Source organism: Diceros bicornis, chromosome 20, assembly GCF_020826845.1.
Source record: "Diceros bicornis minor isolate mBicDic1 chromosome 20, mDicBic1.mat.cur, whole genome shotgun sequence".
NCBI classification, from domain to species: Eukaryota; Metazoa; Chordata; class Mammalia; order Perissodactyla; family Rhinocerotidae; genus Diceros; species Diceros bicornis.
This window is the reverse complement of record NC_080759.1, coordinates 9,169,471-9,188,176: the sequence shown is the minus strand read 5'-3', so window position 1 is coordinate 9,188,176 and position 18,706 is coordinate 9,169,471. Positions and strand designations below refer to the sequence as shown.

General features: G+C 43.3%; 1 protein-coding gene across 4 annotated transcripts in view; it reads left to right on the top strand.

The window, feature by feature from the left end:
* The first annotated feature begins 328 nt into the window (after window positions 1–328).
* Window positions 329–18,706, top strand: part of PIK3R1 (phosphoinositide-3-kinase regulatory subunit 1) — an 86,446-nt gene continuing 68,068 nt past the window's right edge. The window contains exons 1-3 of one of the 4 annotated variants that reach the window (XM_058563936.1): window positions 329–498; window positions 4,835–4,899; window positions 10,448–11,167. In XM_058563936.1, the coding sequence (XP_058419919.1) occupies window positions 10,834–11,167 (334 nt within the window). In that variant the 5' untranslated portion in view covers window positions 329–498; window positions 4,835–4,899; window positions 10,448–10,833. Of the gene's footprint in view, window positions 499–4,834; window positions 5,287–10,447; window positions 11,168–18,706 lie in introns of all 4 variants that reach the window. The other 3 variants (XM_058563935.1, XM_058563933.1, XM_058563934.1) reach the window with 3 other exon arrangements.

Genomic DNA, 18,706 nt, shown 5'->3' with positions numbered 1-18,706 from the left:
GGGCGCAGACCCAGAGCGCTCCACAGCGGAGGGAGCGCGGCCGGCCGCCCAGGGCATCCCCGCGGCTGGGGGCGGAAGGCGAGCCTGGCAGCAGGAAGGGCGAAAGGGGCGGAGCTCCGCGCCCCCGCCGCCCGGCTGGGAGGCCGGCACGGTGAGTGGCAGCGCGGAGGGCGCGGCGCCCGCGGAGAGGGGCGGAGGCGCGGGCGCTGGTTGGCGCGGGCTCGGGGGCGGGGCGCGCGGGGCCGGGCCGGAGGCGGGGCCGGCGCCGGGCGCTGGAGCTGCGGGCGCGCGGAGAGGAGTCGTGAGCAGCTGGAGCGGAGTTGGAGGAAGCGGCGGCCGCGGCGAGGGCGGCGGGCGAGCGGGTCGGAGACGGCGAGCTCAAGATCCGGAGCGGCCGGCGGGTCGGCGCTGGGTCAGAGGCGCGTTGGAGCGGTGCGCGCAGGAGGCCGCCGCTGCAGCCCGGGCCCCGCAGAGGAAGGAAGCCGGCCGGCGGAGGAGGTAGGCGGCGGCAGCGGGTCCGGGTGTGTGTGCTCGGGAGGGGGAGGCGGTGCGTGCGCGCGCGGCTGCCGCCGCTCTCTTCCTGTCACCAGCAGCCGCTTCTCCTTCTGCAAAGCCGAGCCGCGGGAAAGCCGGCCGGGCGCCGGCATCTCTCGCCTGCCGGGCAGCCGCGGGCCTCGCTCCTGGCCAGCGCCCTACGTGCTCCCGGCCACCTCCTGACGCCCGTTTCCACGGTCCTCTTCCGAGCTGGTTCTGCACGCCGCCGGGCGCATTCGTCCCTGGAGTTGCAGGCGATCTCCGGCTCACCCCACCCCTTCGTCACCGCACACTTCTGAGCGTCCCCACTGTCGTCTTGCTGCAGTTTTCCGGGGCCCTTCACCGAAGGAGAGCACCCTGACCGCTGCCTTGGCGTTAGCGGGAAGGAGCGATGCCTTCCCCCGCGCCCTCCAGCTGCAACCAGGGTCGCCGCTCGGGCCCTTCCCCGGGGCAGGCGGGGCGCGGTGGTCCCCGGAGCTCACCCCAGCCCCCGCCCTCTGAAGTTTGCCTCCCTCCTCTTCCGGGGTGGGGGAAGTGTGCCGCGGGGCAGCGGGTCGCTGGGGCCCTAAGTCGGCGTCTAGTGCCGGCCGGGCCTGGGCAGGTTGTTGGAGGCATATGTAATGGGGTCTTGGAACCGCCCGGAAAACCAGTTTTTTGTCACGCGGGGCGAGACTGGAGGGACCTGCCCGGCAGTATGGAGCCGGCTAGCGAGAGCAGGAGAGCGTGTCAGCCGGGGCTAAAATATCGTGGGGAATTGTCTGGAAACCACAGCTCTAACACTTCCCAAGGGCAGAAACTGCCCCGCAGATCGCAAGACAAAGAGAACAGAAAAACCCAGGCCAACCACTCCAGTACAGAAATGTACTCTGGTAACCAGAATTCGAGCATGAAACGTAAGGGTGTGAGCGGAATGGCTGTTACGTGTTGAATGTAGAACATGTGTGAACTGGATTTGGGGAAATTCTAATGCTTCTCTGGGCGCTGTTAATATCGGAAAGGTCTCACTTCTGCCGTTATTCCCTGGTGGAGCTGCAGCGCTGTTGGTGTCTGAGTATGAGGTTACTCTTTATTGGGGGTTTTATGACTTGAGACGCGATAAGGTTTTTTTTTTTTTTTTTCCCCTCTTCTTTTCCTCTTAGTCAATGCAAAGTACGAATGGATAAAGCAGTTCCGGGTTTTGAATGCAGCATAAGATTGTCATTTCTGTGAGATGAGGGTCAAGTTTTAGTTGTTAGGCGGGACATTCACAAAGCTTATTGACCCAGGCTTTGTGTGGAATTGTATTTTAATATTTCATTAGCTTGCGTTGTGTGTTGCCAACTTTAAAGATGGTTAGGTATTAGAAAAGGTCAGAGTTAGGTAGACAGGTTCATTTCTGAGGCAGGCTATCAGAGTATAACCCTCCCAGCTATAATTTTTTGGCAGATCACATTGTTCTTGAAATAAAGTTTATAAAAGCAATAGATGATAGTTTTCTTAGCATCAAAACTTGCTTAAACTTTGGGAAGCAAGTGTTTTGGTCATTACAAAGAAAATACCCTAAGAGTGATTTGCGGGGAGAGTCCCTCTAAAGTTTGGGAAGGTGTGGTGGGTTCCAAATCAAGGTTTGACCTGCAGAGGCCAGTGGAGGAGGCTCCCCGCCTTGCAGAGAGTCGTGTCACTGCTGGCCTTTTCAGCTTTTATTTGCCAGTTGCAGATCAGCCCTAGAGAGTTATCCTTTCTCCATAGAAGTGTATAGATTGTTATGATTGGAAGAAAGTTTTATGTATCTCATATTGGCTTTCAAAGTCTTATGTGCATTTGTTTTTTAACTTTCATCTTGATTTGGGACCTGTTCTTGTCAGTTGCATGACAGAACTCTGCAATGTACACACAACTATCTGCTGTTTTATCTGCTTTTGTAAAATGGTGAGATCACTGTGTCTTTTCATGTCTGTGATGCTGACAGTCAATGTGAAAAAGCAGTTCACTTCCCATTGGTTAATTACATTGTCTTTCTTTAGCTATTTCTTGACATTTAAAATTGTTAATATCAGGAAATCTCACAGCATAAAATTGGTTTTGGGAAACAGAAGTGGTACAATAAGTTATAGATAGTACATCTTTTGGTTATTGACAGTGGGGATGGTAGTATGCATTTATTTTCTGGAAATGTCACTTGCACCTAAGCTGCTTTTCGAAGGGTTTTGTATCTTAAATGTAAACCTATTCTACTTACCCAAATTTAGTGTTGTTAAAAGTGTTGGCCATATCTTTAAATTTTTCCATGAATGCCATGTAATTTTTAGGTTAGTATTTTAGTCAAAGTTTATTTTTATTCTGAAGTAGTTCAGGGGAGTATTCTAAAAAGGCATCTACTCTGAAAGATTGTTCACATGCTCATTAAAACAGGAACAATTCTAGCGCAAGTTTTATTATGTTTGCATTTTGTGATTTGCAAAATGTGTTTTGTTGAATAAAGAGGTGAATGAGCAGATTGAAAAAAAGTGAACTTATCGTCAGGTAGAATATAGAAAGCTGAGACGATGTTTGCATGTGGGGTTTTGCTTTTAATTTTCTTGCATCTGAGGCTTACACAATGTGGAAGAAAATGAGAAGTACTTTTTTTAGTGTTATACATTTTAGACAGGCTCTCCACAATCTCCTTCTTTGGGAGGGCACCGAGATTTGCCAGTGAGGGCAGGAGAATGGAGCATCTTAGTGAAGCCCTCAGAAGATGAGAAAGTTGCTTAGCAATGGAAGGAAGGGATTATCAATTTAGTTTTTACCTAAGAAGGCATAATATTAATTATTTAACAGCCTTTAATCAGAAACTTAGGTCGTAACTAATTTTTAAAATATTCATATTGTTTATTGCTTTTTTTCCTGTCTCCTCCACCTACACCCTAATGTGATTACTTGCCATGATTCTGCCAACACTCTTGTTGGAATTATTTGCCTAAAAGAGTGGTGATTAAAGGCCATTTCATGTACATTATGCCAAATGAGCTGAAAAACAGACTATGTAATTACTCATAAACTTGTCTGTTTGGTTTATGTTAGTATTTTTTTTTTTTGAAAGGGTAGAATGAGTGTAGTATAACTTTTGCTAAGGAAAAAAAATCCTACTGTAAAAACATCTTTGATTTTATCCTCCCAGCATTGTTTTCCTTAAAGTAAATCAAATACGTACCCACAGGCACCTGTAGTCAAAATAGTTTTCAGGTTAACGATCACCCCAGAGAGTACTGAAGTCACAGGAGTCTGGCCACAGTGTGAGGAGAGTCCACCAGTGGGTGGAGTGAGGTAATAAGCGAGGTGCCTAGGATGGTGTCCCTTCCACTTGCCTTCCTTGCTGGACCGCCAGGGATCCCGACCCAGGGCTCAGCCCCATGAGGATGCAGCTGCCTTCAGTCGCCAGAGGATTGCATTAGTGCTGTCATCTTTTCTCTTTGAGGGCAGCTAGGGAGCAGCCACCCTGTTGGAGAGGAGTCTTGTCCCCTAACTCCACCCCCTGCCTCACTGCCTCACACCAGGCTCTCACACACTCCTGGCCCCTCCCAGGTCTCCTTTGCCCTGACCTCTGCAGAGCCACGCTCTACCGCAGGTAGGGAGAGAACTTGGTGGGCAAAGTCCACGTGCAGCCTTTATCTGTCTGTGTGTCTGTCTACTCTGGAAAGCAGTCAAGGAGACAGCAGAGTGTTATTTTGGCTAGCTTCAGGGTTCATTTAGAACAGTTTGCAGCATTTAGAGGCAATGCAAAAGCAAATTCCTGGCAAATGTTCCTGTTTTAAGTTTGAATTGTATACATGGCAGTAAGTGGCATTCAATACTAATAGTAATCACAGTAGTTATAATAATAACAACATTATACTGTAATTTACTAGCTCTGTATCTTCAGGCAAAGTATTTAACTCCTCTGTGCTTGTTTTCTTTGTTTTCATCAGTAAAACGGAGATAATAATTGTACCCAAGGTGGTTGTAAGGATTAAATGAGTTGATATATGTAAAACTCTAAGAACTATGCCTGGCCTGTCGTAAGCACTGTCGGTGTTAATTATATTAATCTCTAATTATCACGCATGGAGCTAAGTGCTTTAAATATGTAATTTCATTTAATCTCATACTAACCCTATGAGATACAGGTTTGCTTATTGTATCTGTGTCACAGATGATAAAATTGTGCCACGGAGAGGTTTAAGTAACTTGCCTAAGGTTACAGATCTAGACCCTGGTGGGCACAGCTGCCTGAGCCTGAAGCTCAGTGCTTTTGCATACTTTCTGGTTAAGAATTTTACAAAATAGCATTGTTTTTTCACAGGAGGAAGGACTTTAGATCATCTACTTCAGGGCCTCTGCACCGTGATGATGGAGACAACTGGAATGGTCAACCCCACCGCCTTTTCTGGGTGATAGGATCTGTTTCGTAGGCCCTGGAAGCCACAGCCTGAGCACTGGCGTTGTCCTTCCTCCCGCGTCCCAGTGGTGACCACTGAGCCTAAGAGCTGCCTCCGGCTGGGCCTGGGTCTCTCTCCTTTGCTTCTCCTGCAGGGCTCGGGCACCACCCCATCACTGCTTTCTGGAGAGCCCTGCCTCCTTGTCATTTCACCTGGACTTGTCCTGTCTCCCTCGTACCCCGCAGCCCTGAAAGGGCTTGTGGGCAGGAATTGTGGCCTAGATACCCAGCTTCCGCACAGTGCAGACCCAGCCCTGAGCGTGGCAGCTGGCAGCACATTCTGGTTACTTGGTTGGTTTAAAAATGAATGGAGATATGTGAGTGTCTGTGACTTTGGGCTTCATCCGAGCCCTTCATTATTATTTTAATTGAGGTGAAATTCACATACCATAAAATTTACCCTGAGCCCATCATTTTAAATTGAAATTCATTATGTTTACTAGGAAATTTTAACTTTGTTCAATTTGATTTTTGTGATTTCCAGGACACCATATTTGGAAGGTAAAAGATTTTTAAATAATGATTTTTTAAAGAAGACTGTGTGAATTTAGGTGGGGAGCATGCCCTAGACTCAGAGCTATCACACTGAGGGTGGAGAGGTGGAATGTAGGGAGGCATGACTGGGGGCCCAGGAACCCCTCCATAGCCTTCTCAGCTGGACTGAAGACCCATTTTGTGCTGGGACCCAGTGCTAAACTGCTGATTTCATCTCAGGATAGAATCATATGATTAGGATATATTCTTGATTTATTTAAAGTGATTTAAAAATATCCTTTATTCCTGCCTCCCCACCAAGTTTGCTAAATCCTTGTCCTTTGTAAAAGGGGAATGAGTAGGTCAACAAAGTCAGAGGACTTTTTTCAAAGAATGTTGTTTGGTTCTTGGCCAGAATGCCTGTGGGTTAGAGGGTTAAATTGAGATTTTACTTTTAAGCAGTTGTACATTAAGAAGTCATGGATTACTACTTGTCGGGCATTAGAAACAACTTTATTTTGAGGAACAGAATGAGAACTGCTCAGTATATTAGCAGAGAGAGAAAATATCTTTCCAGTTAATGATATTGCAGGCATTCTTTAAAAGGATTGAAAGACTGGAACAAAATATTTCTCGTTAAGGAAATTGTGAACTGTTGCATATGGTGTTATATGTAAGAGTAAGTTAATTTGTTATTTGTTCACAGGACTCCTTTATACTTTTTGTTACAGTAAGTTACATATGCACTGACTTGGAGCCTATATCATATAACTGCCTTGGTTATTTGAAAACATTAAATTATGCATGGTGGATATTATCCACATAATCATTCACAGAGTAAAGGTTTTTATATTGGAGCTGGGTGGAAATAGTTCCGTGTAGCCAAAGAGATATGTATATGTAGCCAAAGAGATTGGAGGTGCAATCTTGTGAACCTGGGCAACATATATCCTGTCGATTTGGATAGTTTGGGCTCCAAATCCATCTCAGGAGGGTTACACAGCACTAATAATGCCTCAGGCTGCTGAGTCTTCTGCAGTCCTGGGGAGAATTTGAAGTGAGCGAAAAGAGAACTTGCCAGTCCTCTAGATGGGATAGCCCTTGTGCCTGTGGATTGATGCTTCACATATCCCTCTAAGGTGGAGCTAAGTTGTTAGAAATTGTGCAGGGAGGGGCCTGGGATAGCAGCAGGGAGCATAGATGCCAAGAAGGATACAGGTGGCAGAAGCTTAAGCTCGGAGAGCAGAAATGGGCAGGATTCCAGAAGTGGACAACCTTTCAGAAGTGATGTGCCCAGTATTCTTTTATTCACTGGTTTATGGACTTCTTTGGCAAGGGTGCATTTTAATGGAGTCTCTTTGGAAGAAAATTTCCATGGTCCAAGATGCTGGGTCTTGGACTTAATGGAACTGCTGCTGAGTTACAATGACTTCTTTTTGTGCAGGTGTATTTGTGCAAGAGCCGTGAACGCTATCAGTAAGGCTGGTGTCTCAGTAAAAAGCACACATTCAAGGTTAAATCTGAGAGGTCAGAGTGTGCAGGCCGGGAATATGCATCACTGACCCCATGGGCATATCTGGACTGTCCTTGGTCATCGAAGCGAGTTGAGTTGGGGAAGTAGGTTCTAGTGGTGGTAAAGTGGAGGCTCTGGAGCCAGACTGCCTGGGTCTGAATTCTGCTTCCACCACTCAATTGCTGCGTGTTATTATGGTCCAGATACTAATCTCTACACGTCAGTTTTCTCCTTTGTAAGGTGAGAATATTGATAGTACCTGTCTCATGGTTATCTTGAGTATTGAACGTGTTAATACATATATAGCTCGCAATAAATGTTAGATCATGATGATGATTGAATGGGTTAATACACATAGAGCTTCCAGTAAGTATGAGATGAGGAGGAAGAGGGTTGAATGGGTTAATACATGTATAGCTTCCAGTAAGTATTAGATGATGACCACGATGACGGTGACAGTCATTAAAATGGGCATGGCAGTCAGGAGAAAGTGTATGTGTGCAGTAGGGTAGAGGTGCCTGTCTCCTCTCCCTAGCCAAGGCCTCTCTGTACCTCACCACCCAAATGACTTGTCAGCTCTCCCTCTTACAACATTGCTCTCCAACCACTTAATTGGCACTGAATCATGACCGACTTTGAATTGTTTTGATTGATCTTCCTGGCCTTGATTGTGGAGTTCCAGAAGACAGGTATGGTGTGTTTTACTTACAATCCTAGAGTCACAGAAGATCTGGGGTTTTTTTAATCTGATGAGGGCTCGGAGTTCTGCACAGGATTCTTTTTACTCAGAAAGTTAGATTCTTCTCACAGATGGTGAGGGAGGGGCCATTTGCAGAGACATAGAGGTCTCTGGCACATATGGCAGAGATGGCTACTCTAGAGTCTGGCCTTGTTAGAGTCATCGGGTTCCTCAGGGCTCTTTTTCTCTTTGCACAGGTTAAGCCTCAGGCAGACCTAAGCCCAGTTTTCAGGTTTGTCAAACCTTCACCAGACATGGAGCCTTTTCTTACTCCAGTGTCCCCTGGTGAGAAACATGCATAGCTACATCGGTATGCTGTGAGCAGGGGCTTGGTGGTTGCTGAGGGCTGCATAGGGGAGAGAGAGAGAGAATGAGAGAGAGACCATTATACTCCCCATTCTGTCAGGAATCTCACCAAACTGGCCCACTGGGTTGTGGAAATAGAGGAAGCCATAAGCAGCAGCTGGCGGAAAGGTCCACCCAGCCTACTGGTTGAGGATTTTTTTTCCAACAAGACATACATTGCCAGGAAAAGCTAACAAAAATTTCAAGACAGATTTGGAGAAATTAAATTATTCTTAGGCATATTGCCTGGTTTCTAGGCATTTAGGGATATGTAAATTTTCATGTTCTTTATAGTTGTGTGTCTCATTTGTACAGAGTACATTAGTACTAAAAATGAGATTTGCTAGTTCTACATTTTTGTGTGAATTTATGCAGCGAATATTTAATTTGATTCTGGATCTGTCAAAAGGAGAGGCTGTCTTCAAACATAATATAGTTTATTTTTCTCATACGCTCTGCTGGTTGCTTTAATTTTTTCTGACAACTGAAACACAAAGTAGAATACTATCCCAAATTAATATTCTTGCTTACACAAAGGTTTCCAGTGTTTGTTTTTGCTTCTTTTAATATGTAGCTCTCCTAAGAGTGTTATTGTATTACAGCTAAGAGCCTTTTACCATGTACAGTTGAATACTTTACACTTTTGAATGCCAACATAACAATTAATCTGTGATTAGATTTTGCTTCTTAAAATGCCTACACTGAAGAGGGCCTGTAATATTAGACTTCTAAAGGATTCCGCTCTTTAAGACTTATAAAAGCTCTCTTTGATATAGCACACTGAAGTTGTGTGGCTATTGTTTTTATTGCTTTATTGTTCCTCCAGCTTAACTGAAACCTTTAGGTTGCTTTTACTCTTTATAATGAAGATAACGTTGAGGAATGAGTGGAGGGCAGGGTGTGCGCGTGTGCACACTGTTCTAGGGCCATCCGTGCTCTGACTTACTAGCTCTCTAACTAGCCAGTCTTTGACTCTCTAGTTCCTCTGCCTCCACTAGCTTAAAAAAAAAAAGAAAAAGCCTTTCATTTCCTATTTCCCCCTCCTCTAAATTATCTTCATAGAGTAATCTGCAACAAGCATCACTATTTCCTCTCCAGTTCCTTAACTCCTTAAATTCTAGTTCGCATCCTCAATACTACTAGACTGGAGTCTGCTTGCTCAAAAGTCAGTGATGATTCCACAGTGGACAGAGCCCAAATTACCTAGCCTGGCCTCAGTTTCCCCCTTCGGGAGGCCTCTGCAGGATTTAGTCTTAGGGATCACCTTTTCCTCCCTGAACCCTCTTATCTCTTGTTTCCAGGACATTGCATTGTCTCCAAGCCTTGACTTTCCCTTCTCAGTTGCATTCACTGAGCCTTGGTGTTTGGTGCTTGGATCGTTTTTTTAACTTTGAACGTTTTCCCTTGTGAGCGCCTCCATGCCATTGAGTTCAGCCTTGCCTAGTTTGCAGCTGATTACCGAATCTCGAGTGTGTTCCCTCTCGTGAATCACAGGCCAGGTTTTAACCACCCACCAGCACACTTGTATTTGTATGCCCAGCATCACCGTGAGCCCATCAGGCGTCCTGGCTTCCCTTTGCCTGATGTTGGTAGCTCAATTCTTCTCATTAACTCAGGATCAGGCACCTTTTGCTCCTCTCTTGCTTGACCCGTCTTTCAGCACCGCTACATCCACACGTGCTTCCTGTGCAGTGTCTCTTACTTCAGTCCTCCCCTTTCCCTACCCTCTGCTGCCACCTTGGTTCATGCCCTCCTGGCCGCTTGCCCAGACCGCTGCAGTACACCTTTCATAGCTTTCCTCACCTCTTCTGTCTCCACGCTAGTCCCTCCTACACAACACGTTTGGATTGAGATCCCTGATCCTGTTGCTCCCCTTTCTCCAAGCTTTTCAATTGTGGACTGCATTACTCACCAAGTCAACGCGGGCATGCATGATGTCGGATGACCCCTGTCTAACTCGGTCCCTTGCTCCCTGTTTGGCTGCAGATGCATTGGATTTCCTGTTCCAACTCTCCCCAGAATATGATATTTGCTTAGTCACATCTGCACCTAAGATCATGCCACACATTCCACTCTGTCTTCGGATTCCTGTGTTTAGATGTGGTCTGTCCCTCAGTTGAACCCCCTAGCGTTTAGTCTCTGCCTCTCTTATGGCATTTACCTAGTGTAATGGTTCTTTCTGTGCCAGACATGCCACGTGCCAACACCCATTACACCCGCTGCCTAGTGTTCTCAGAAAGCAGGGACTGTCTTACTAATCTTGGTTGTGTAGATGCTGTCGAGCGATAGCACTCTGCCCCGTGTGTGTCCGCAAAATTAAGTACTTGTTGAATAGAAGTAGAAATTCAAATTCACACAGATGACGAAGTGCAATGTTCATTCATAGGTCTTGTTTTTCCTTTGCTAGGCGCAGCTCGCGAGTGGAGTGGAACAGTAACATCAGACGACAGATGGACAGCGTGACAAGAGTGTCGGAAAGGATTGGGCCTCGCTGTGAGAGTCAGCCTGGAGTCAAAGTGTTGACAAGTTGCTGAAGAGGAAGCCAGTGGGAGGACTGTGGCCCAAAGAGGAAGTGCAGCCCTGACTTCAGTCACACCATTGATGGAGGACAGATGGACGGCCGGATGGCCAATCACCTCTCCTCTTAAACCTTTGGAGAGTTGTCCTTTGTCTTCTGCTGGACACATACTAGGAATCTTAACACACTCTCTGAATTCACTTTCCATAGAAACGTAAAATTAGACTGCTGTGTATAACCGGACTCATCTGTTGCATGGTCACAGATTCGCAGACATGAGTGCCGAGGGGTACCAGTACAGAGCGCTCTATGATTATAAGAAGGAACGAGAAGAAGATATTGACTTGCACTTGGGTGACATATTGACTGTGAACAAAGGGTCCTTAGTAGCTCTTGGATTCAGTGATGGACAGGAAGCCAGGCCTGAAGAAATTGGCTGGTTAAATGGCTATAATGAAACCACGGGGGAAAGGGGGGACTTTCCAGGAACTTATGTAGAATATATTGGAAGGAAAAAAATCTCGCCCCCCACACCAAAGCCCCGGCCGCCTCGACCCCTTCCCGTTGCACCAGGTTCTTCGAAAACTGAAGCAGACAGTGAGCAACAAGGTCGGTATTGATGAATGATTGCTTAATGACTCTTTTTTTTTTTTTTAAGGGAAAAGTCTTAGATTTGCGTTGGGCTGTAATACACTGAACAGAAGTAATTTTGGCAACTTTACTTGAATTTACATATGGTGCATAAAAGCTTATTCAATCATTACATGGCTAGAAATCTGTGTTTGTGGGGTGGGGAACTGTTATAAAAATAGGGAGATGGTGTCTGAGAACCTATGTAGTGAGTGTCCTTATACGCTGTTATCATAGTTGCCATTGCGGTAAACGTCTGTTGCATTCTTCTTGTTATAATTGGTATTAACATAGATAAATAATCATTTTGGAAGAGTAGAGAGTAAGTTTAATATAAGTATATTTAACATTAGTAAGATTTGTATTGGAAAAATGTAGAAAGTAATAAAATGACCACAGAACTTGGCAGAGAAGAAACCATTGTTTTCATAACCTGGTATCTGCCTCTTGGTCTCCTCTCCAGGAACTGGGGCTGAAGCTAAAGCTCAGTCCTGTAGTTAACAGAGATGTAGAGGGACTTCTCATCCTTCATGGGCAGTGTCGTCTGTAGTGTTAATGCCTGTAGTGTGCTTGGCTTTCATGAGGAAAAGAAAAAAATCACTGAATACTTTTCTTCAGTGGAAACCACCCTGATTCAGAAACCACTCTTGTTTATTGGAGGTGGTCCACACTCAGGCTTTGTGCACAGCAGTTCATTTAAGGTTTCTCGTCTGTGCAGCTTCGTACCGAGACAAGCCTTTTGCTCAGCTTTGCTATCAACTTTGTCAAAGAATTCGTTTCTTCCCTAGTAAATCTCAAGCGTTTTTCTCCTTGTGTAACCTTGTTTACTCACACACTGAGAAAGGTATGTTTGAGAGTAGTGGGCTGGACTGCGGTGGTTCCATGCTGAGCAGCACTGACTGAGGCATCCCCATGCATTTCTGGAAGAGGTTCTGATGCGATTATAGCTTCTTTAGTGTTGGCTGATTCTAGCACAAATGAATGAGGTAGCTAGAATAGAGACGCAGAATGCAAGGGGGAGTAGCTGCCTTTAGCGTTGGGTGATAAAAGGATTGCGAATATTTTGTAAAAGTCAAAGAATTTACTAAGGATACCTGAAGGGAAGTGCTTTTCCTTCCCCTTCCCGACCCAAAAAGGATACTTGTTTCATAAATATTATACTGTACTTTATAAATAATATCCAAGAAATATCTTTTACTATACAGTTCAAAAGCAAAAGTTAGTTTTTCTTTGCAGGTGAATCAGAAAACCTTGACTCTGCACCTATAGATGTAATTTTGTCAACCATTGTGTTTCTTGTATATTTTCACTTAGCAGATTGAAGGTATATATATAATTGTTTTTTTCCCACCAAACTACATTTTTTTATTATTATTTTTTATTGATGTCATAATCGTTTATAACATTGAGGTTTCAGTTGTACCTTATTATTTGTCAGTTACCGTGTAAATGTGCCCCATCACCCGTTGTGCCCACCCCCCAATTCTCTTCCCCCTGATAACCACCAAACTGTCCAAACTGCATATTTTTAGTTTGACTTTTTATTTTTTAAGTTAGAAACACTTCCTTGAGTAGACTAATTCAAAAGGAAAAATGATTTAATTTGTCCCAGAATACAAAAGATTACAGAATCATGAAAATACCTGAATTGGATTAGAGAAGATTATTTAAAAGGTAGAAAGAGGGTACTTTGTCAACATTAGTGACAACAAGATTTTGTAAAAATAATTTCTAAACAAAATTGTATTTGATAACTGTTGTCAAGTGTAATTTCATTTGGATACAGAAAAGCAAATCTTTTCTTATAAGAAGGATGATTTTCTCTTTTTAGGTCCTAAACTATTTTATAAGGCGTTCTCCCTCATGTAATGTGGTGACAATTGAGATTTTTAACAGCTTTTTATTTTTATTTTTAATACATGGAAAGGTAGAGTAAAAGGAAATTTTTTAGCAGAATTCAAGAAAGGTACCTGTGATAATGTGCGTTGAAGTATTAGAGCAGGCCTGAATATAAATGAGAAATTAGAAATAATTGAAGGTTGAAAAGGCAGGTGTGAGGGGTTGGGTGGGGAATATAGCACTAAACATGAGATTTTTTAGAAACGTTAGTCTTATATTCTTATTTAAATGATTCCTATGAAAGAAGAATTCAGTAGCTCCTACTATTGTATGTCAGATTGTTATGGAAAGTAGTTGTAAGGATAAATTTATATGTTGGAACCTAAGGGACTCTGATTTTTCTTTCTAAGTGTGTACTTGAAAAGCTTTTGCAGTGACTGTGTGCAGGCAAGAAAGGATAGTTCTTTTTTCTTACTGTGACTGAATTCTTTAGCCCCCTTTTTTTTTTTTTTGACTTCCCCCACCTGACTTAGCCTGTTTTTTGTGCTTGACTGTCTTTATTTTATTTAAAAGGTTACCCCTGAGGTCTAAGGCCTAAATGCAGGTCTCTGGTTAAGACAATGTCGTGTGGACATTGGCCCAGCCCTGTAAGGGCCGTGGGGTGAATGCAGGGTGCTGAACCTGCCTGTGCTCCCAGTATCCTGCTCTCACCGTCTTCTCTCTTTTTAAAAGAAGGTTGTCATTAGACTCTGGCCAAAAGTGGACTCTGTGTGAGAGGATCTTCCTTCTATTACAGAACTCACTTTTCCACTTTACTTGTATGTTCCTGGAAATAAAGCTGTGAAGTTTAACTTTTAGGGGTAAAGAGAGTCAAAAACTCCTTTGAAAGTCTGATAAACAGCTCCTCTCAGGAAAATGCACTTTCTGCCAGTACATTTTGCACATGGCTTTCTTAGGACACCCTAGCCTATAGATTGAATTGAATTTGTCTATTGGACAATCTTGCATTTATTGGAATCGACGTTGTTCAGTAAACATGAACTGCATCCTTATTTTATGTCAGGAAGCAGGGATGAAAGATGAAATCAAGGCTCGATAGAGAGCGCATGTCTCCTGATGCCCTCTCCTCCCCCCTGCCCCCTCAGGACTCTACTTTTCCCTTCACTTGGACAGCTCTTCCTCAGACATCCCTTTGGCTGACCCACTCTCACCTCTTTGCTTGAATCTTCTCATGGAGGCTGGCTCTGCTCACCTCATTTCATGTGGCAATCTGCCCCTCTGCTTCTGCAAAGCATTTCTTACCTAACCTACTATAGAATGTACTCACCACCTTGATTGTTTATTGTCTCTTCCCTCTGGTGGATTGTAAGCTCCTTGAGGGCGGGGATCTTGGTGGTCCCTCCATTATCTCAAGTCTCTAGAACAATGCGGTAGGTTCTCAGCAAGTGGATAAGTGCTTGTTGTTGAAGCTCATCCTCTAGCTATTTCACATCCTGCATGACTTTTGAAATTAGCCATGTGCTTTGTATGTGTTGTGCAGGCACAAGGCTATCGCAGCCCTTCCTGTTGGAAATCATGGTTTGTTATTCGCATCTGAAGAATCTTGCAGCCTTGGCCTTGGCCGTTGCATGCTGTGTCTCCAGAACTGTTATTTTCCACCCCAGTGCTTAGGACAGGTAGTTCTGCTGGTGGGAAAATGTGTTACAACTGGTAGTGCCTTCAGTCAGCCACTTGAGCAAAGTGAGTAGTAGAAGATGTGTCAAGATTAGCAAATGTCCTCTGGCACAAATTTAATGCCCTCTCCCTCCTTTTGTCTCCTTTCATCTGCATGGGGGCTGAAATTGCCAATATGAGCGCCACATTTCATTTTGCCACAACCCAGTGAAGCCCCATTTTACTTTCTTTGGAGAGAGCTTCTTCCACGTTCTGTACATGTGAAGGCTGTGATGGGTGTGCAGAATAGGCATTACGTGCTCCTTAGGAGAGGCATGCTCCTTTCAGGAAAGGAATGGAGGGGCGATACTCTCGTACATGCCGTATTTCCCCTGTATGCAAGGAAATGAGTCATTGGGGGGAGTGGTTTGATCAGGGAATGAAAATGTATTGCTTTCTTTCATAAGTAAGCTGTCCAGTGGGGCTGTTTCGCAAGACACTATTTTGAGATCCCTTAATTTAAGTCACGCTAATGCAGAATATGTAGACTAGTGAGATTCTATGACCATGTTAGTTTGTACAGAACGTTGAAACCTGCTCGCTTGAGAGATCACTATGGATCTGAGTTCATACCCACCTCCATCCCCCTGTCCACACACTCCCACTTTGGACTCTGAGGGTAGGTCTCAGGTCCTAGCTGGTTCCACATATAAAACATGAAGCACACATTTCGTGTGGACTATTTCACGTTTTGATCAAAATTCTTTTTAAACAGAAAAAGAAAAAAGCCTACAGTTTGCGTTTGCTTTCATAGTTTCCCCAGCCATGTTATTTTTAAACATTTTTCACACTCAGCATTTGAGTGTCCCTCCATGGTTGTTGTTCCCCATCTAGAAAGCAAGGCTGTAATAAATCACATAAATTGACTACACTGCACAGAGGTCACAGAAGTTAGCGACCTGATCCCAAATTACACACCTTTGCTGAGCCCATGGTCATAACATATCGCTGTTATTCACAGAAATATTACCGGTAAAAGTATTATGTTTTGCTTCACAAATTTCTGCCTGTATGGATTCTGTTTTAGTTCAGAATTTGCCTTGTCATAACTTCTGTCACCTTTTCTCCTACTTACTTGGGACTTTGCTGTGAAAGTTGGAGGATTGTCTTGCTAAACGCCCCTGAACGATGGGGTAAGACATCTGACTTTTGGTGCTGACTGCCCGTTCTGCGTTGACTACTCTGCTTTTGTGAGAAAGCAGGCCTGGTGACAGGATATTTGAAGATATAAAGGGCTTTGAAGCCCCTGTCTCAAACTTCTGACCAGCCAGAAAAATTAATCAGAACACTAGAGATTTTTGCCCAGGTGTAAAAATTTACGTGTTTGCCCTTTGTGATTTAGTACAAAAATGGAATACATTTCTGAAAGATGTAATCAATATGGTTGATTAAATAGTAGGTCTGGAGAAAACAAATGTGATAATTATTTTTGATAAAATCAGATGAGCCTAACCACTTCTCTTATGATCACAGAATATATTACTCACGTAGTAAATTATATATTATAACAGTTCTCTCATGAGCACCAGCATTTCTATTCTTTTTACTGAATTCTTGATTTTTAAGACATTTTCCTGTTAATTATAAATTTAAGTATTTTGTTTCCTTAGAAATGTGACAGACTAAGGAAAGTAACCTTAATTAACAATTTGCATATCCATGGTTGTTTGAAAAGGAAATTGACAAGAAGGGAAAGGATTCTAGCCTTTGTTGCTTTTTAGCAGGAAGGTTCTACCCTGAGCTGGCCTGGCCATGACAGGGATTCCCAGGCAGACCCTGAGGGGGATGAGAGGGAGCCCCCTGCTACTCCCAGAGAGGAAAGGAAGACATCCTCCCTCCTTCCTCCAGTCTGTTTGACCGAAAGAACTTGATTTTCTCTTTTCTGGAGCTGTGGTGACAGTTAAGTTCAGGATTACAGATAAGACATTATTTGAGAAAAAGCTCCCTACCAGGTTACCATGACCTGTGTCATTTAGAACCACAGGGCCGTGGTACTACAACTTGTATTTTCTTATGTGAGATATATGTCCAGATGCTTTTGTTAAGGCTTCTAGCTTTAGCCATTTCATTCTGTGTCCTTTTTTCCAAAATGGGTAAAGGGTCCAGTGTCCATATCTGTACAACCTAAATGAAGCCTTCACACCTTTGATTTGAACAGGAGCTGTGTAAGCGGAGCGAACCTATTTTGTTTATCAGCAACCAAGCTAATGTGGATGTTCTAATAAAATTTTCTTTGTCATAAAAGTAGAACTGGATATGCTGAGTGTTTCTCTTTTAGCTTGGTTGTCAATAGATTCTTTGATAACTTTGATGTCAGTCTTTTCTGGTTTCTAGGTGAATGCGTCTTTGTCTAAAACAGGAGAAATTCTAATTAATAAGCACTTCTTCACTAAGTCAGGGTTTGAGAAAATAAACATTCGAAATTATGAAATTCAACAACAAAAGATTGTTAGCCTTACATCTGCTAAGTAGCATCCAAAAAGGGGAGAATTTTGTGTCTCTGACAAATAAGGATACCAAGTATATGATGCCGTTTACATAGCCATGTTTTTCTTAGTAAAAGAAAACAGATGTTAGTAGTACAGCTGGCTATTGAATATGTGTGTCTTGGTTGCTAACAAATTTCCATGAGGAAGGACATAAAATTAGTTTGAAGGCTGAAATAGGAGACGATAACTTGGTGTGATAGCTAGAAAAGAGAAGCATAATTGCATGATGGATTATATCTTAATGTTTTGAGGTCTTGATTGAGTTTATAGCCTCCAATATCAAAACAATTCTTAGGCTTTCCATGAAACTAATCTAAATAGAGGAGGTCAAAGAGAACCAGAAATTGGCTTTGTTTGAGTTACTTCAGTATAGTTTGCCTAAAATGTCAAGTTGAACGAAATATTGTCAGAATACTTTATAAATGTATAATTCCTACTTGCTAATTTATGTGCACAACCACGATATTTTGTTTCTCTGTGATAATTCCGTGCAATATACATTGTTAAAATGTTCTGATAAAATATAACTTTGCAATTAAAAACAAAACAAACAAGCAGCAGATCTTTCTGTTTAGTTACGTCTGCAGAACTTTATCCCAGCGGCTTTATGCCGCCTAAAGCGTGGCTGTCGTTTTCAGGAATACCTTCTCTGGACTGTTTCTTGCCTGGAGGTGGTTGTATTCATCTATTTATATCTATTCTCAGTTGGTAGCATGTATTATGCAATGCCTATAGATTCCTCTGTCCTGTCACAGTTTGGTACATATTGAAGTTCCAACTGTGAATTTATTACCCTATATTGTAGAAGATTGTTTGTAATTTGATGATCAAATCTGAAATTCAAGAAAGGAAAGACGTAGACGTAAGTGAAATATGAATCTCTGTGATATAGTATTTGACTCAGAAATTTCTCTCTGCTTTGCTTCCTGTAAATTCCTTAACCCTTCTAATCCTAACGGTCTCTAATTGTGAGATAAGTAGATACTGTCTCTTCTGAGTTTTGGCTAATATTTTTATTTTAACCTCTTACTGACACTTGCTCAGTAAAAGTTTCTCCATTCCTACTCTTAAGAATTTTTGGAGAAACAAAACCCAGAAAATTGAAGTTCTCACTAGTAGTGTTTTCCCAGTAATGCAAGCCAGAAACCAGAAGAAGGGAAAGTAATGAAGGGACTTCTGTAGAGAAAGGATGGATGGGCAGATGCACTCACATGACTTCTTTGCAAGATCTGATTGGAGGTTGGTCCGTGGGATTATATGGGATTATTGCTAATGAAAGTGCCAAATTGGTACCAAGTTTTTGCAAATCTACATACTGCATGACTTTAAGATCTATTTCACCAGTGTGAGAATTTGTGCTCTACCTCTGGTGGTGGGCACTCAGCCGTTGCTGACATCTGAATTGGTTTGAGACTCCTCCAGTTTTACACATTGCAGTTCCTGAGTGAATTAAAAAATATTCATGGAGGGGGCCAGT